Below are 20395 nucleotides of genomic sequence, written 5' to 3' on the forward strand. Positions count from 1 at the left end.
TTGCCAGGTACTGTTCTGTGCCCTTGGTATATATCCATGAACAAAGCAGCTAAAAATCCCTACATTCTTAGCTTTCATTCTTAAAGATAGTCACTAATAATTAAATAAAAATAAAAAGAAATTAAATTAAAAATAAAAAGAAATTAAATAGTGTTTTAGAAGGTAATAAAGGCCCTGAGGAAGAAATAAAGCAGGATAAGGGAAGTTGGGAGTGTTGGAGGTGAGGGTACAGAAGCAAGTACAGATTGTAATTTTAATACAGATGTCAAGTTAGGCCTTGTGAGGAGATACTGGGGCGGACTGAAGATGCTGGGGAAATTAGCTGGGGTATTTAGGATATAACATTCTAGATGGAACAGCCTGTGTGAAGCCCTAAGATGGGAATAAGCCTGGATGTTTAGTGAACAACAGAATGACCAGTGTGGCCAGAGTGGAGTAGTCAAAGTGCAGGTTAATAAAACATTAAGTTAAAGAGGTAACAGAGGTGTAAGTTTTATAGGACCTTATAGGTCACATTAGGAAATTTGGCTTGGGAGGGGTGTCGGGGATTCATGATCTGACTTGATTTTTTTTTTTTTAAGATTAAAAAAAATTATTTATTTGACAGATAGAGAGTGTGCACAAGGATGGGGAGCAGCAGGCAGAGGGAGAGGGAGAAGCCCGCTTGATCCCAGGATCCTGGGTTCATGACCTGAGCTGATGGCAAATGCCTAACCAACTGAGCCACCCAGGTCCCCTTGATGTTTTAAAAAGATCACTCTGCTTATCAAACTATATACATTAGTATGTGCAATTCTTTGTATATTAATTTTTTAAAAATATTTATTTGATAGACAGTGAGAGAGGGAATACAAGCAGGGGGAGTGGAGAGGGAGAACAGGCTTCCCGTTGAACAGGGAGGGAGCCTGATATGGGGCTCAATCCCAGGAGCCTGGTATCGTGACCTGAGCGGAAGGCAGATGCTTAACAACTGAGCCACCCACATGCTCCTCTTTGTATATTAATTTTACCTCAATAAAATTGTTAAAAAAAAAATCAAAGGATCATCCTGGCTGTATGTTAAGAATAGAAGAATAGATTGTATGGAGCAAGAAAACATGGAGACCATTTAGAAGGCTGTTACTGTAATTCAGTTGAGAGATGGTGGTGACTGCAACCAAGACAATAATAGTAGAAGAAGCAGGAAGTGGTCATTGTGGGTGTATAAAAGGAACCAGAAGGCTTCCTAGTGATCTGTATGTAGCATGTGATAGAAAAAGAAAAATCAAATATGTGTCCATGGTTTTTGGCTTGCAACTGCAAAGATAGAATAGCAATTGACTGAAATGGGGAAGATTGACAGTGGAACAGGGTTAAGCTAGATGTGGACCTCGTGAGAGGGTTGCAAGTTCAGTGTTGGACTGGTCTTTGGACGTCCAAGCAGAGATGTTGAGTCAGCATTTAGATGTATGTCTGGGTTGGACATATGAGTGCAGTTCTTGAGGGTGGTGAGCTGGGGATACAAATTTAGTAGTTTGTCAGTAAAGAGGACAAAGTCATAAGACTGGGTGAAATCACCAAGGGAGTGAGTATATACCGAGAAGAGTACCAGAGACTGAGTCCTGGACTGCACCGTGTTAAGAGGTCTTAGGAGAAGAGGCAAATAGGAATGGCTAAAAGGTAGGATGAAAAACCACAAGAGTTGGTGCCCTGAGTGAAGAAGGTATTTTAAGGATATGAGTCACCTATCTTACCCCATTCACAAAATTAACTTGAAATGGATTAAAGATGTAAATGTAAGACCTGAAACCATAAAACTTCTAGAAGAAAACATAGGAACAAAGCTCCTTACCATTGGTCTTAGCAATGATTTTTTAGATATGATACCAAAACCACAAGGAAGAAAAGGAAAAATAAGTAAGTGGGCTGACATCCTAAAAAACTTCAATATACCAAAAGAAATGATTAACAAGATGAAAAAGGCAACTTATGGGGGCACCTGGGTGGCTTAGTGAGTTAAAGCCTCTGCCTTCGGCTCAGGTCAGGATCCCAGGGTCCTGGGATCGAGCCCCACATTGGGCTCTCTGCTAAGTGGGGAGCCTGCTTCCTCTTTTCTCTCTCTGCCTGCCTCTCTGCCTACTTGTAATCTCTGTCTGTCAAATAAATAAATAAATAAATCTTAAAAAAAAAAGAAAAGGCAACTTATGGAATGGGAGAAAATATTTGCAAACCATATACCTAATAAGGAGTTAATCTCCAAAATAGATAAGGAATTCATACAATTCAATAGTAAAAAACAATTTGAAAATGGGCAAAGGACCTTAAATAGACATTTTCCCAAAGAAGCTATACAGCATGTACTTGAAAGGGTGCTCAACATCACTAATCATCAGGAAAATGCAAATCGGAAGCACAATGAGGTAACACTTTATACCGGTCAGAATGGCTCTTATCAAAAAGACAAGTGATAGCAAGTACTGGTAAGGATGTGGAGAAATGAGAACCCTTGTACACTCTTATTGGGAATATAAGTTGGTATAGCCACAATGGAAAACACTGTAGAAGTTCTCCCCCAAATTACAATAGAACTACCATGTGATCAGCCATCCCACAGGTGGGTATATATTTGAAGGAAATGAAATCATGACCCTGAAGAGGTGTCTGCATCCCCATGTTCACTGTAGCATTATTTGCAGTAGCGAAGACATGGAAACCACCTAAATATCCATCAGCAAATGAATGGATAAAAAAATGTATACTATATACGCACTCGTGGCACACACTCTCGCACACACTTTGAACTATTACTCGGTCATAAGGAAGAAGGAAATCCTGCCATTTACAACAACATAGATGAACCTTGAGGGAATTATGCTAAGTGAAATAAGTCAGACAGAAAGATGAATATTGTGTGATCTCACATAAATAAGGAATCTAAGTCATTAAAACTCAGAAACTAATCCATAGAAACAGAGTAGAAATTCATAGAAACAGAGTACTATTGGTGGTTGCCAGGGCAGGGGAGAAGGAAGGAAAAATGGGCGAAGGTGGTCAAAATGAATGTTTTAAGATGAGTAAGTTCTGGAGATCTAATGTGTAACTGAATTGATGGATGTGTTAACTAACATTGCAATAATCATTTTGTAATATATGCTTATATCAAATTATTGTGGTGTACATCCTAAACTTACACAATGTTATATGTCAATTATATCAGTAAAGCTGAGGGGAAAAAACACGAGATGATCACTCAAGATGAGGGCTGAGAACAGACTATTTGCCTCAGCAAAATGGAAGTCATTGGTGACTTTGACAAGGCTAATGTTGATGGAGTGATGCAGGGGAAAGCCTGATTAAGGTGGGTTTAAGAAATAATGAGAGAGAAATTGAAGATAGCTGTAGATTTTTTTTTAAATTTATTTGTGGCAAAATACACCAGTGGTCACAGTGCTGTGCAACTATCACCACTATCTACTTCCAGAATATTTTTATCACCCAAGAAGGAAACCTTGTACCCTTTAAGCAGTCAATCCCCATTCTCTTCCCATCTGTCAATTCTTGTAACCATTAAATTACTTTCTGTCTCTATGGATTTGCCTATTTGGGGTACTTCATATAATTGAAATCATATAAAATTTGGCTTTTTATGTCTGACCTCTTTCATGTAAGATAATATTTTCAAAGTTCATCTATGTTGTAGCAAGTATCAGTACTTCATTAAAAAAAAAATTATTTGACAGAGATCACAAGTAGGCAGAGAGGTAGGCGGGGGCGGGGGGAAGCGGCTCCCCCTGAGCAGAAAGCCGATGTGGGGCTTGATCCCATGATCCTGAGATCATGACCTGAGCCAAAGGCAGAGGCTTAACCCGCTGAGCCACCCAGGCGCCCCAATGCTTCATTTTTATTCCTGAAAAATATTGCATTGTATGGCTATACATTTTCTTCATCCATGCATCATTTGATGGACATTTGGGTTTCTACCTTTTGGTTATTGTGAATAGTGCCAGTATGAACATCCCTGCATAAGTTTTTGTTTGAGTATTTGTTTTTGGTACCTCTTTTTTGTTTTTAATTTAAAGATTTTATTTATTTATTTGACAGAGCACAAGCAGGCAGAGCAGCAGGCAGAGGGAGAGAGAGAAGCAGGCTCTCTGCTAAGCAAGGAGGCCGAAGTGGGGCTAGATCCCAGGATCCTGGGATCATGACCTGAGCCAAAGACAGACACCCAACTGGCTGAGCCACCCAGGCACCCCTGTTTTCAGTACTCCTGAGTCTATATCCAGGAGTGGGATTAGAAACAGAGTACTATTGGAGGGTGCTCAATAGTAATTCTGTATTGAACTGATTGAGGAACCATCAAACTTTTCCACAGCAGTTATACCATTTTGCATTCCCACCAGTAATGTAATATATGTTTCCAGTTTTTCTGCATCCTTGCTAGCATTTGTTATTTTCCTTCCCCCTACCCCCGCCCCATTCTATGGGGTATTTCATTGTGGTTCTGATTTGCAGTTCCCTAATAATGTTGAGCATTTTTTGAGGTTTAAAAACTGTCAAGTTTTTAATTTTGATGAAGTTCAATTTATCTATTATTTCTTTTTGTTGCTTGGGCTTTTGATGTCCTGTCCAACAAACCATTGCCAAATCCCAGGTAATAAAGACTTACTCTTGTGTTATTTCTAAGAAGTTTATGGATTTAGCTCTTATATTTAAGTCTTTGATTCCTTTTGAGTTAATTTTTATATATGATGTGAGACAGGTAAACAGTTCTTTAGGTAAGTTTTGCTGAGAAGGGGAGCAAAAAGCAATAATTGGTAGAGAAATTAGAGTCAAGTGGGGCTTGTTACTTAAGGTGTTAGGAGAAATGATGGTGTGGGAATGGTCTGTAGAGAGGGAACACTGATGATATAGGAGGGAGTTAAGGGTTGCTGAAGCGATACCCCTTGGAAAGGGAGATGGGATCTGACCCAGAGCATAAATGGAAGGACTGGCTTTGGACAGATGCAGGCATAGTTCATTTAATAAAAAGAGGCAACAGAGTATATTGGTACTAATGCTGAGAAGAGATGTGATGTGATGGTGGGATCTGTAAAAGTTCTTTTATTTCAATTTTCTTAATGAAGTGGAAGGCAAGGTATTTAGGCAAGAGCAGGTTGGAGCTGTTGGGATTATGAGATTATGGGAAGGTGGGGATTATTTTTCTTAAGAGACACATGTGAACAGACTAGAGAAATATATAGTAGCTGTTAGACACTTGAATATCATGATCTCGTGTCTAAAGTGAAAACGGATACCTAGATGGCTCAGTCGGTTAAGCATCTGACTCTGTTTTGGCTCAGGTCTTGATCTCAGGATTGTGAAATGAGCCTTGTCTCGGGCTCCTCCGCATTGAGCAGGGAATCTGCTTGAGATTTTCTCTCTCTGCCTGTCCTCTCTGCTCTGTCTCTCAAAATAAATAATTCTTTAAAGTGAAACAGTTCGTGTAGGCAAATGTTTTCCTCAAGAGCAGTTGCTCAGTATTTTTGGAATAAGTACAGGAGGAGAGTTAGGTCTTTCCAGGTTCGTGGTTTTGTCTAGTGAGGATAATAAAGATGAGATCACTTGAAGAGAGGAGTTCCAGCAAATGAGATGTCAGGGTATTGGAAAATCATCTATGTAAAAATTGCCAGGAATGAGGATAAATAGGTTTGTAGAGAGTAAGGAGTTGAAATGACCGAGTAATGAGGGAAGTGACTCTTGTGGTTGGTTGATGACAAAGTTGAGGACTAATAGGGATAAAGCCTGAGGACATGGAGATTCTTAGAGTGCAGAGGGGGAGAACTGATGTGGAAGAAGTGATAGAGACCAAAAACGTTATCTCGCTCTGGGTCAAGTTGTTGGAAGGCTTTGGAAACTACAACAAAACAGGTGAGGTTGAGAGGGCTGAGAGGCAGCGTTTTCCTCAGGCGAAGGGAGCAAGGGTTTGTTTTCAACAACGTGGTGAAGGAAAAGATTCAGAGGTTAGGATGCAGGGGATTTTGCTGCTTAAATATAAATACTAAGTACCTTGAGGTCAAGGGCTGAGTTATATTCCTCTTTTTATTCCTTTCAGAGCAGTTGTACATAAGTTTTCAATAAATACTTGTATCTGATAAATGAGTGTTGAATGGGGGCACCTGGATGGCTCAGTTGGTGGGGTGACTGCCTTCAGCTCAGGATGTGTTCCGGCTCAGGTCGTGATTCTGGAGTCCCGGGATTGAGTCCCGAATCAGGCTCCTGGCTCTGTGGGGAGTCTGCTTCTCCTTCTGACCTTCTCCCATCTCATGTTTTCTCAGACACACTCTCTCTCTCAAATAAATAAATAAAATCTTTTAAAAAAATGAATACTGAATGAATAAATGGGAAAGAGTTAAGACCCAGAAAGAGAAAATATTTATTGAGCAGCTACTATGTGCATGTTTTAAACGAATACACTCTTATTGAAAAGGCATCAAGTAATGAAATTGAAAGTCCTCTAGTATTTTCTTTTAGTGTGGTAGTTTTCAATCAGTTTGTAATCTCAGGACTTACATTTCATATGCTGGTTGATATGGGGAGAAGTCATCCTTCTAAGAAAGGATGAGAATGCTCAAACCTTTTAAAATAAGGAGACCGAAGGGGTACTTGGCTGGTTCAGTCATCATGCATCTGCCTTCGGCGTGGGTCGTGAATCCAGGGTCCTGGGATCGAGCCCTGCATCAGTCTCCCTGCTTGGCAGGAGACCTGCTTCTCCCTCTCCCACTCCCCCTGCTTGTGTTCATTCTCTTACTGTGTCTCTGTCAGATAAATAAATACATCTTTAAAAAGTAAAATAAGGAGACCCAAAATAAAAATGATAACAACAATAGCAACAAGTATTCAACAACTGCCATCATTAGTAAAAAGTTATTTTATTAAAAAGTTAGATAATACTTGTAAAAGGGTTCTTTCAATTATGTAACAATATAAGGTATTACTCCTATTTCCATTTACACCAAAGAAAGATGGTTAAATTAATCATTTGTTCAAGGTCATCCAGTAAGTGGCAGAAATGGGATTAGGACTCAGGTCCCCTTCTTCTTGAGCATTGCCACAGTAGAATCCAGAAGGTAATGAGACAGTGGTGCACGTAAGGTCACAGAATTGGGACCTATGACCCTAAGCTCTGTCATAAATCCTGTAGTTCCATTCATTGGTATTATGCCTCTTCTTCCTATATTACTGCTCTTTTCGTTTGACTGCTTCCTACTTGTTTTTTCCTCTTATCTTCTACCATAATCAACTTGTTTCCTCTTAAAATTCTTCTTTCTCCATTGTTCTCACTTCTATGGCAGAGGATCTAACTTAGATTAGTAATATGTAACATGGAGGGTCATAAACAAAGAACTTTGAAACCACTGTACTGGGAATTAATTTATTTCTCAAGTAGGACGCAACATGAAAGAGCTCTCTTTCTCTGAATGTTCGAGTTTGTTTATCTGATCCTTTCTATAAGCTGCTGTTTGTATGACAAGGAAAAAAAAGTTCCATTAATGGAATATTGGAATAAGCAGTTTTTCAGTTATTGGGAGGAGTTGATACCTTGTTTGTGTTTAGACTCACTGAGTTTGGACTGATACCAAAAAAATGAACCAGTGATCTATATGGAGACCTTACTGGCTGTTTTTTATTTGTTTGTTTAGCTACCCCAAAGATCAGATAGATATAATGTGTTTATATTTTTCACAAGAATTGAAATTCTGTTTCCTAAGATTAAAATATTTTTTCTTTATCATTTTAGACCTGTCTGCTTAGTTTTAAGTGAAATTCCTTTTATGTCTACTTGGTTTTTACTTGTGTCAACATTTAGGTGAGTCAAACCCATATTTATATATTTTCAGTATAGTTATCATAAACTATTTAAAAATTTTTTACAAAGTGATTATGTTTTGAATTAGCAATTCTCTTTTGATATTTTTTTCTGTTATCCCTTACAGTATGCTACCTCTTCTGTTGAAGGATGAACTCCTAATCCCCTCAGTTGTGACAACGATGGCATTTTTTATAGCTTGTGCAACTTCTTTTTCAATATTTGAAAAGACTTCTGAAGAAGAACTGCAATTGAAATCCTTTTCCATTTCTGTTAGGAAATACCTTCCATGTTTTACATTTCTTCCCAGAATTATACAATATTTGGTAAGTTGTTCAGTTTCTTTTTTGTTTGTTTAGAGAGAGTGCTGTGGGCAGAGGGAGAGAGAGAATCTTAGGCAGGCGTCATGCCCAGTGAGGAGTCCAACATGGGGCTCAGTCTCACAACCTTGAGATCATGACCTGAGCTGAAATCAATAGCTGGCCATGAGTTGTTTAGTTTTTAAGGAATGGCACTTAGCATGCCACTATTTAAAAAAAAAAAAAAAAAGTAATATCTTTCTCTTATAGCTTTTTTGAGATCTAATACACATAAATTCAGCCATAAAATCCACCCATTTAAAGTGTGCAATTTGGTGATTTTAAGTATGTACATAGAGTTGTACAACCATGATCACAATCTAATTTTAGATTATTTCCATCACCCCAAAAAGGAACCCTCTTTCCATTAGCACCCATTTCCCATTCTACCCTAAACTCTAGCATTGGACAGCCAGTAATATACTTTCTATACCTATGTATTTACCAATCTGGACATTTCATATAAATGTTATGTATTAGTTTGCTTTGCCATAGCAAAATACCACAGACTGGGGGGCTTAATAACAGAAATGTATTTTCATATAGTTCTGGAGGCTAGAAATCCAAAAGCAAGGTGCCTTATCACAGTTTCTGGTTGAGGCCTCTAATTCTGGGTTATAGGCAACTTTGCCTCATATGGCCTCTTCTTTGTGTGGGCGTGTAGAGCATTCTGTGGTGCCTCTAATCCTTATAAGAACACTAGTCCTATCAAATTAGGACTCCACCCTTACAACCTCAATTTAATATTAATTTAACCTTCCTAAAGTTTCTGTCTCCAAATGCATTCACATTGGGGGGTAGGGCTATAACATGAATTTTGTGGGGACATAATTCAGACTGTAACATGGAATCATAGAAAATGTAGTCGGGACACCTGGGTGGCTCTGTAGAGCGTCAGAGGGAGAAGCAGGATCCCTGCTGAGCAGGGAGTCTGATATGGGACTCCGTCCCAAAACTCTGGGATCATGACCTGAGTTGCTAAGCCAACTGAGCCACCCAGGCACCCTGAAGGGGTGACTAGAAAAGCAATTTTGCTTGAAAAGGAATTCTTATCTTTTTCTTTCAGCAATTTGAATGTCATCCATCCCACTGCCTTGTGGCCTCAGTGTTTTCTAAGAGGTCAGCTGTTAATCTTATTAAGGGTAGCTTGCACTTGTAGTTTTAGGTGCTTATTACATATCCATTTGAGTCTGGAGTTTAGGGGAGAGAGGTCCAGGCTGGAGACAGTAAGTTGAGTCTTTGGCATTGAGATAATAATTAGTCATGTCACAGATGAGCTCACCAAAGGTATGAATATATTAGACGACTAAGTACTGAGCCTTGGGATATTACAGTGCTCAGAGGTAGGGGACATGAGAAGTAACCAGCAAAGTTGTCTGAGAAGGATTAACTGTTGAGATGGGAAGAACCCAGAAGAGTCTGGTGTTATGGAATTCAAGTGAAGGAAGTGTTTCAAGGAGATTAGAGGCATATGCACCTTCAGAAGCTGTTGAGAAATCAAATAAGGCAATAAGAAATAACCACTGGATTTAGTACAGTGGAGATCATTATGGATCTTTGGCCAGGGCAGTTTGATTGGAGCAGCTGAGGTAAAAATCTTAATTCATGTGGATTCAGTAAAGAATGGGAAGGGAATTGGATACAGTAAGTTAAATAAACTCCTCTGGGAAACTTTGCTGTAAACAGAAGTAGACAAATGGGGTAATAGCTGGAGTTTGTTTAAAGCAGGAGGAACTTTACGGTGCCTGGGTCCCTCAGTTGGTTAAGTGTCTGCCTTCGGCTCAGGTTATGATCCTGGGGTCAAGCCCCACATTGGGCTCCCTGATAAACAGGGAGTCTGCTTCTCTTTCTGCCCCTCACCCTGCTCGTGCTCTCCCTCTCTCAAATGAATAAATAAAATATTTAAAATAAAATAAAAAGTAATAAAGCAGGAGGAATTTCAACATGCCCCTCAATGCTGATTCAGGATCATGGTGTCATGACATTTCAACCAGTCCCATATTTCTTGTTTGAAACTTTTTTTTTTAAAGATTTTCTTTAAGGTGGAGAGGGGGAGGAGCAGGGCGGGTGGGGGGGGGAGAATGAGGGGTAAAGAATCTCAAGCAAACTGAGCTGAGTGGAAAGCCTGATGTGAGACTCTATCTCACAACCCTGAGATCATGACCTAAGCCAAAACCAAGAGTTGAATGCTTAATTGACTGAGCCATGAAAATGTCCCTTGAGTTTGAAACTTTAAATTTGATGGTTTCACTTCAGAAGTTTTCACTTTTCACTAAGGTTGACAGGGATTTTCCCTTTGGAGGATATTTATACCGTTTATACCTATTTGTGAGCCTTTTTGGTTATTATCCTTCCCAGGCTTCTATCTGGAATAAGTACTACATTACTCTATTCGGATCTTTAAATCCTGTTATAATATAGACATTAAAACAGTTTTTAGGGTTCCATTTATGTCCCGCCTCCTTCTTGAAAGTCACTATGATTCCTGACTGTTTGCTTTCTCCACTTACTTAAGCAGCTTCTGTGTACTTATGTGCTATGCCAAGATAAAATGAATAAGATCTGTCTGGTCCTTGTCTTAAAGGAGCTCACAGTCTAGAGCTAAACGGTCCAATATGGTAGGAGTGCCTGGGTGCCTCTGTTGATTAGGTATGATTCTTGATTTCGGCTCAGGTAATGATCTCAGGGTCCTGGGATCGAGCCCTGCTTGGGGCTCTGTGCTCAGCAGGGAGTCTGCTTGTGGTTCTTTCCTCTTTTCCTCTCCCCTTCTCCCTTCTTTGTATGTACACTCTCTCGCTCAGATAATAAATAATCTTTAAAAAAAAAACCTGTCCAATACAGTAGCCACTAGACACATTAAAAATTTAGACTTAGTAAAATTAAATAAAATAAAAAATTCAGCTCAGCCACAATAAGCATATTTTGCCTGCTCAGTGACCACCATGTGTGGTTAGCAGTTATTCTCTTGATGTACACAGGCATAGAACTTTCCCATCATTGTAGAAAGTTCTGTTGTACAGTGCACTAGTCTAAAGAAAACTGACTGCTACACAATTACAATCAATGAAGTATCTTTACTACTCATTTTGTCATTTAATAAAATATCACCTTGTGATTTTATTTAATTAGTTCCTCCATTCCCCTAATTAAACTGAAAACTCTTTGAGGCAAGATTACATTTTCTTTCATATGCTCCACCCTGACTTACTGCAGCATTAGACCATCGAAAGTGTTCCATGAATATGAAATATAATTTTCTATTTGCCATGGACGGCTTTTTTATAGACAGGTTCTTAGATTAGCTTAGAACTTTATATCCTTATAGGGACTCAAGGTCCTGGAGCATACCCTGAATTTAACCCTGACTAGCAATATTGTCTATTCCAGGTAACTTTCATTAGTATGTGGGTGGTATTAAGTATGAAAGGTATCCTGAGGCTTTGGCTATACATGGGAATCACTTGGTAAGCTTTTAAATCCTAAGACCTACGCCAGAAACTCTGATTTAATTGTTCTGAAGTGTGGTCTGGCATTGAGGTTTTTATACCTACCCCCCAAATGGTTCTAACATGTGGCCTAGGTTGAGATCCACCAGTAGAAGAGATTGGACCCCCCACCCCTCACCTTCAGTTCTGCTCACTTACAGCTATAAGTAAATGTTACCAGTGCATTTAAATTCTGTCTTTTATATTACTCAATAATGTTTTTTTCCCTCCTTACAGTTTCTTACCTCAGTCTTCACTATGGTACTTCTGACACTGATAACTGTCACACTGGAACCTCCTCAGAAATTACCGGACTTATTTTCTGTATTGGTTTGTTTTTTATCCTGCTTGAACTTCCTGTTCTTCTTGGTATATTTTAACATCATAATCATGTGGGATTCCAAAAATGGAAGAAATCCGAAGAAAACCAACTAGCTTTATTTCCACAAATAAACATGAAAATATTAACAGTGCTGAAAGTTTTTTTTGAACTTTTTTGCTACATATAAATGAAATTATCATTTTGAGAATCACAAAAGTTATAGGGAAAAAATGGCGACAAGTCATTGTTGTCTATATACAAAGTAAATGTATATGGGGACCCAAGCCCAGTGGAGACTTTTATTTTCTAACTGTGGAGTGGTCAAGACATATTGTAGTTTTATTAATGTTTAGTTATCCAAGTGGGAAAAGGCCCTTAATCCCAGTGTTTACTCAGGGAATGTACCACTACAGTTTGTTGTCTTAAAAAGAGATCTGCAAATCCAGTGAGCTTACTGGAAGAATCCAGCCCTTCTTTTTAAAGGAAATCACTACTTTTGGTATATAAATTTAGTTTTCCTTACATTTTAGAATGCAAGTAATGTGTATTTCATTCTTTACAAATTATATCTCAGGGATTAAATTTGTGATGATCTTTTTAATTACTGTGAGAAGGCAATTTATAGGCTTAATGTTTGAACATGCCTTATTACATGTGTAAATTTGATTTCTTTATAACAAGGCAGAGAAATTAGACCATATTCTTATTTCAAAAATGCTGATCTACTTGAATGTAATTAATCGGTGAATTTTACTGAATTTAAGTGGTTTGAGTGATTTTTTTTTTAAATTACTCATGATCACTAGTTCTAAACTTCCAGGATCATTCTGTTCAAGTTAAATAGTTTTATACAGGATTTCATCCTTTTGATCTTTTTTGAGTGGTTTAAGATTACCACTTCCATAAGCATTGATTCATATCATGTTTCATGTTAACTTGGCTCTGTTAATAACATATCATTCTATATTAGGAGAAGCTCATCTCTGCTATCATATTCAATTGGTAAAAATAATATATCCTATCTATGTTATAGTTTTTTATGTAAAGATTATTCTTTTGGGAGGGCAGGGGAAAAAAGATGTGTTTTCTTCAGTTTCTGTGGTAAGAATAAAACAATTATTTTCACATCAACCTATGTTTTTAATGAATATATTTCTTTCGTAAGCCATTCATTAAAGTATCTTGACTAAGTGGTGATGTATTTTAAAACACTGAACACATAGACACAAAGAAAATCTGGTTCTAGACACGGACAGGCTGAAAGAAGGTATATGCTTCTATGTCTGATAAAGGAAGTAGGTTTAGACAAAGCAAAAATCAGGAAGTATTTCTTTCTCAAAGCAAATGTGCATAAGGACTCAAAGGGCAGGTCAGCACAGAAAAGCAGCCTTGAATCACTGCCGAATCAGCAGGAACATCGCTGTCCATGGTCACCATCTATAATCACTGTGCCCAAATGTCAGCATCTTGGCTGGCTGGTGTACTCCTATTTTTTTAGTTTTTATTTTTGTAATAGCATACATGGGTTTAACAAAAGATGTTGATTTAAATCAGTGATGAGAAAGTTCTAACTTCTAAATAACTGGAGCAGAGAAACATTATTTGAAAATAAAAGTATATTGTATAAGTATTAATAAAATAGAATATACCCATATTCAAGGTATCTTATAGGTAAATCCTCTAAATACACATTTTAGATAATTTAGATAATAGTTTACATAATTTAATCATATCAAGTAACTTTGTAGCTTTTATGGAGATGTGCAGCAATTATAAGTCAAGTATCTCTTATATCCATTAGAAACCAATTTAAGAAGAGTCCACTTTGAACTTCGAAGGATTAGGTTCCAGAATACCAAAAATGTCCATTGATGAATTATGATCACAGAAATAGGCAATTCCAAAGTACTTTTCTCAGCTCTACTCAGGGTTATTGGGATGTTTTGATATATTTAAGTAATGCGAACATGCTGAAGATTTTTCAGTTACTTCACCAATATACCTGTTAGGAAATGAACCCTTCTAAGTTATGTTCAAGTTTATTTTAAAAGGAAGGACTGTGTCTGAAAAATAGTATTCTCTGTTACCAATAAACTTAGGCTTGCTTCTTAAAATGAAGAGAACAGGGTGTATGTTCATGTATCAAATATGAAGCATACAGAAGCCATTTTCCCTTGAGGCGTTAAGGAGGGGAGAAAAATCCTAGATGTAGCATTCTGTCCAAATGATAAACCACAACTAAGTGAATGAAACATTTACAAAAGTCAAGGCAGCCAAAGGAGCCTCTCTGTTCAACAGAAGGAGTAAAAGATGGATAGGATGTAACTAAATAATGGTTGGAGTAACACAGAGGTTTCAAGTCTCAATTGGTCTCTCTTCTGTTATGTTCATTGGAAGATCAGGGCCAAGTGTATCCCCCGCCTTCCTCCATGACGCACCCTCCTCCCCCCCATATAAACATTAGTTTTGTCTGTGGATCTTTCTGCTTTGTCCTTCATGTGGCCTCCAAGGGTGATAAAGCGAGAGTCATCTGATCTACAATGAAGAGAACTGGGAAATGATTCTTAGCAGACCCAGCTGTTCTGAAAGGCAAAAGCTTAGTGTATCGAGGTCAAACATACAGTAACTGACTTAATAGCATTAAGCACATACCTACATAACTTGGATTACATATGCAACCAATCTACTTCTTAACCCTTTATTTCCTGACTAATATAAGTTTCTTTATATGCTTTGGCTTATATCCTAAGGTTAGTTTGCAATGCTAGAACACAAAGGAATTATCCTTTTTGGTATACTTAGGTAATAGGTGGTCCTGTTAGGACTGTTTCACAAAGTGCTCTTAATATTTAGCAGACTGATTATCTTTAAAATCTTATTTAAATAGTACCAATAAAATCATTACTGAAGGGAATTAGGTTTAGTAGTTACTTGGGTTACTATTTACTATCCATGTCATTTAATAGTTTTTAAAAACTCATTTTAAGAGGTAAGAGGTAAACCTGAAATTTCTCTAAATGGAAAATCAGTTATTTTCAAACTTAAATTTTGTTTCAGATCTTCATATAGTATTTTTATTTACATGATACAATAATGTACAAATTTTGTCAAGACTTATGGCAAGTACCAAGGGAGTAGCATTTTTTTTCCCTGTAGAAATGGTCAAAAAAAAAAATACAGAGGTCTTAAAAAAAAGTTATCAATTTGTAACACACCCTGTGATTCCTACTTCCCCTTTATTTTGTGATAGTACGAGGATGATACAAAATAACACCACAGAAAAACAGAAATTGAAATTAATGCTTCAAAATAATTTGGAGGTGATTACATCCCCCATAAAAAGATCTCTTCTTTAAATTCAGTAGAGTCTGCAGTTCAGTTTAAGAACAACTTGTACTGAAAAATACATTCCACAATTTTATAAAAGGAGGTGTGAAAGTTTTAAAACTTGGAAAACAGTTCTTTGGTATAAGCGTAGAAATAACTTAGAGGATAAAAACTCACCCCTGAGATAGTGGCTATGCAATAAACTTCTAGAAAAAATTTAAAAGTTTAAAAAGAATCTAATAGGCATTTGGGGCTTGGAAAATCATTGGAAAAATGATACCTAATTCCACTTGCCATTAAATTTAATCTGAGTTTTAAAACACAGTTTTATTAAAGTGCTATTTTCATAAATGCTTTAAAAATCTATCCACGATCAACTACAAACAAACAAAACAAAACAAAAACCCAAAACCCCTATCCACAAATGCTAAAAGTCTACAGAAGGGTATGTGATAGAGAATAGAAGTTAATATCCTCGTCTACATGTTGGCTTACATTAAAGGGTCAAGAAGAAATGTATTATTTACATTGAGATTATCTACTGGTGTGTGTAGAAAGTTTAAATTAGCTGCAAGAAATTTTATCTAGACCCGCACCTGCCTAGTGCTATGATCTGGTATTTACTGGGCAGATTAATTACAAACATTTCTTCTGTTCCTTTAAATATGATCAGGCAGATGCAGAAGTTGGTGTTCATAGTAAGTGCATTTCTTTTAAATGCCTGTAGGATATAAAAGATGATTATTAAATCAAGAATTAGATTCCACATTAACATGCATCTCATAAACTACTTAAATGATTTAAACACCCATTTACCAGGTAATCTGTACCTCGTTTAGATACTGGTAATCTCTCATTTGCTTATTTTGGGGTCTTCTAACAAGATTCACCTTCACAAATAATTGTCAATAGGGCTTACTCAGACACCACACTCTTTATGTGAAGATGGATCGTGAGGTACTTCTCAGATATTTCTAAAACTCCTACATGATCTACTTGCTGAAAACACCAAAATCTACATGCCTTTTGTCTGTAAGCCTTCAGGGCCTTTCAGCAGGTGTTTCCTCCAACAGCTGCCCCCCCAAAAAAGAGACCGTATTTACTGGCCTTCCTATTCAGAGTATGTCCCTCTGGGGCCTCCTAGTGGTGGCAGAAGTTCTTGCCGTTTGGATTAGGACCTCTGTGAGAGGAAGTCTTCAGCCATTGGCAAATGATGGCATATTTCCCATAGGGTACATGGACCTTTCACTCCTGAAATACCCCTTCCATGCTTACATTGGCAGCTATTAAGTAATGCATGGTAGGCTCCTATATTTCCCTATTCATGAGAGTCCACCCTAGAAGAAGGCAGGTTGCCAACTTGACAACCACCAATGCTTGCCAATTTGAGTTTGCTCTGAATTCCTGTAGAAGATTTTAAGCACTCTAGTGTTCACTTAATATCCCTATGGGTTACTGATACACAGTTATCAGACCTAATGACAATATTATACAGGAGAGTAAGACTAGTTACTATGGGAGAGGTGCTAGTTAAGTTCATTTTGTACAATCCCACAAGGTAAATATCAGTCTCATTTTATAATTAAGGTTTCGGGGAACCGAGTGCCTTGTTAAGGCCACAGTGCTAAGTAGATAACAGAGCTGGTGCTGGATATGTAATCCAAATCCTCTCCTCTGTTATAATTCCAGAGCATTGCAAAAGAGTTTCATCAATTGATCAGGGCTGCTAGAAGTGTGTTGAGAAAGATTCTAACGCCAAATTCAGGATCCACCAAAAACAAATACTATGATCAATGTCATGTGGACAAGGAGTTTATTTGAAAGATCCAGCTTGCTTTCTTTCTTTTTTTTTTTTTTTTTTTGAAGATTTTATTTATTTATTTGACAGAGATCACAAGTAGACAGAGAGGCAGGTAGAGAGAGAGGGAGGAGGAAGCAGGCTCCCCGCTGAGCAGAGCCCGATGCGGGGCTTGATCCCAGGACCCTGAGATCATGACCCGAGCTGAAGGCAGAGGCCTTAACCCACTGAGCCACCCAGGTGCCCCCAAAGATCCAGCTCTCTCCTTGGGTTCAAGATTGAGATTCACAGGGTTCAAGATTTAGACTTAGTGTGGGAGAGAGAAGGCTTCACTTCTGCCTGAGGCCCACTCCATATTAGTTACCCTAAGCTTCTGTCGGAGGGCCTCCCATGTTGGAAGTTAATTTCTCCACTAATTAAGTTGACACTTTGATTCTAAATGGATTCATCCTTTTTTGTGCTTGCTATTGCCCAGAATCCTAGAAAGAAGAGGGGTCTGAACCTGTATTGCTTACCATAGCTTGCCTTATTATCATTTCATGTATAGAATATAAATCTTGGATCTTCAGCTTGATCACTAGGTTTAAAAGGTTGGCATAATGCAAGTGCTACCTTTATACTAAGGCTCACACTTTTGTTAACCAAGTTATTTATCCAGTTGTTTCTAGATATATTACTCCAGTATCTCCTGCAGTATCCCCTGTTAATATTAGCCTACCATGCGCCCTCCAGTCCTTTGCTGGTCTTTGTCCTGTCTGTGGCCTACAGGTTGCCGCCTCTCTTACTCACACTCTCTCTTATTCTAACATTATTTTATAATAGTTTGCTTGTTAAAGGCTCTGGGAATGAATCTGGGGTATTTCTCCCCCCTGAACAATAAAGGTCAGGAGGAATAATCACTTAAGTGTGAGAGAGGACAGGAACTGACGTAGATGGGGAAGTTGGGCACAATGGTATTAGGAGTACTGTGCTTGTCAAAGGTTTTTTGAGCACAGGACAAAATCAGTTAGACAGCTATGACAAATGCACAAAAAAGGAACAATGAGAGAACATGGAACAGAGGGATCTGAAGAAGTCTAATGCAAGGTGAGTCATAAGCAGATTCTGAAAGATGGGTAAATTTTTTACAGTGACGGGGGAAAACATGTTAAGCAGAGGAAACACAAGAACAAAGATAAGGGAATGAGAAAGTTTCTCTCTGAGGAGTGTGTCTGGAGAATGGTACATAATCTGGAGAGATTAAGGACCAAGGACAAGGTAAGCTGTGGTCACATTAGGAAGAGTTCTGAATGTTAGTATAAATTTGGATTTTACTGTGAATATGATAGAGTGATATCTTCTTAAGCATAATTTTTTCAGTAGCAGGCCAGGCTGTAGGGATAAGGGACCGAGGGGCAGAGAGGCAGAGAGGCAGGTTACAATGGGGAGGATAAATATAAATTTGGATTTTACTGTGAATATGGTAGAGTGATATCTTCTTAAGCATAATTTGTTCAATAGCAGGACAAGCTGTAGGGAAAAGAGACCAATAAGCAGAGGCAGGTTACAGTGGGGAGGATAATCTGGATGAGAGGCCAGTATAGTACAAGGGGCATGTACAGGGGTAATGGAAGGGAGAGGTAAACATTTTTAGAAGGGAGCTGACCTGGCAGCAGTTGCACATGGGGGCACAAAAAAGAGAGAGAATTTTGAGGTTGTAAGCCTTATCACTGGATGAATGTAATCCCTACAAAAGTAGAATGAGTTAGAATTTGGGGAGGAAATGATGAAATCAATTTTCTTAGGGGACAATATATGGCAGCTGAGATTGTGGGTTTATAGCTCAGGAAGGTCAAAGTCGATTTGGAAACTATCAATTCCACTAAGGTAAGAACTAAAGTCAAGGAATGGGTACGATCATGAAGAAAGTGCCCAAAATAAGAAAACACAGTCAAATGAGCCCAGAGAAATGCCTCAAAGGTTTAGTCCAATTTCATTTCATTGTTATTTCTCTACTGCTTTCCACAAAAAGGGAAGCTGAGAGGTGGGTCAACCTTCATTCCTGCAAGTTTTTTGTAAATACTACTCATATTAAAGACTCAGAATAACACCCCTAACATTCTAATTTTTATTAGACTCCAGGAACACAAAGCTATTCTCAGTACTCTAAGTTCTCCAAAGTTCACAAATGAGACCATAATATACTAAATGTGTATGTTATTAGCCAGATGAATAACAGTCACTATGTATTTATGATAGCCATCTAATAGTTGTCTGTGGACTGCCATGGACCAGAAATTTTCCACAAAATGTTTAACCCTATGACGAGTACATGTGTTTATGTATATATATTAGATCCTTACTATTTCATAGGAACTAAAACCTTTGACTGGCAGTGAAGCCTGACAATCATAGTTTACTATTGTGAGTGGGCAAAGCAAAGGCTCTGATACCAGCCTACTCAGGTTAGCCTCCTGGCTCTGTTTCTGAGGTAATTCTAGGTCAAGGTTATTAACCTCTTTGTGCCTCAGTTTCCTAACTATAAAATAAAGACAATAACTGTATATCACACACATTGTTGAAAAGGTTGAGTGTAGCCTGTAGTAGTACCTGGCACGCTGGCAGTGCTTAGTAAGTATCAGTTATTATTATAAACTATTATTTGTTGTGTACAACAGAATAAACATTATAATGAATGAAAAGTGACACAATTTTGTACATAAGATGCTTTGCAAATATTTTGAAAACTGTTAGTTAGGAAGCTAATACTAATCATTTGAAATACCATTTCCAAAGAAATGTATTTTCAGTATAGAATTTATTTTGCTTTAATTTGTTTCTAAGAGATAGCAGGCAACATGGGGTTAGCGTCTAAGAATCTTAATTGGAATATCACTGCCACTAAGTCTGGGATAGTCTAGTTCTTAATGCAAACCTTCAGTTACAGGCACATTAGACACTAATATCACATTATGACTCATACTGCTTCTAGCTAATGCTATAAATGTATCATTTTTTACTTATATTGCTGAATCTACAGGGAACTGTTTTGAAGGAAAGATACAACTAATTAATATATAATTATTTACTTAATTCAGCAAATTTCCAAATTCATAGACTTGTATCTCATTCAGTTACATGTGTCCTACAGAAACTATAACCCACCTGTCAGTACCTAATTAGTTATTTATACTAAAGGTGCTAAATTAAGAGCTCTCTATACAACTCACCTAAATATATGTGCTTTTTCACTTTTAAAGCTAGGCTGATGAGCTCTACAGTTCTTTTTAACCAGCCTCT

The 20395-nt window shown here is 37.8% G+C and overlaps 2 protein-coding genes across 2 annotated transcripts in view; one reads left to right on the forward strand and one right to left on the reverse strand.

Annotated features, from left to right (window-relative positions):
- The window catches only part of ALG6 (ALG6 alpha-1,3-glucosyltransferase), a 67367-nt gene extending 54245 nt beyond the window's left edge, over positions 1-13122 (forward strand). The window contains exons 13-15 of the mRNA XM_059374977.1: positions 7757-7825; positions 7953-8151; positions 11907-13122. Coding sequence (XP_059230960.1) covers positions 7757-7825; positions 7953-8151; positions 11907-12104 — 466 coding nt within the window. The 3' untranslated portion in view covers positions 12105-13122. The remainder of the gene's footprint in view (positions 1-7756; positions 7826-7952; positions 8152-11906) is intronic.
- A 471-nt stretch (positions 13123-13593) lies between these two features.
- The window catches only part of ITGB3BP (integrin subunit beta 3 binding protein), a 70395-nt gene continuing 63593 nt past the window's right edge, over positions 13594-20395 (reverse strand). The window contains exon 9 of the mRNA XM_059374976.1: positions 13594-16039. The gene's annotated coding sequence lies outside the window, so the exon portion shown is untranslated. The remainder of the gene's footprint in view (positions 16040-20395) is intronic.

This window comes from Mustela nigripes, chromosome 14 (genome assembly GCF_022355385.1).
Source record: "Mustela nigripes isolate SB6536 chromosome 14, MUSNIG.SB6536, whole genome shotgun sequence".
In the NCBI taxonomy this organism is placed as follows: domain Eukaryota; kingdom Metazoa; phylum Chordata; class Mammalia; order Carnivora; family Mustelidae; genus Mustela; species Mustela nigripes.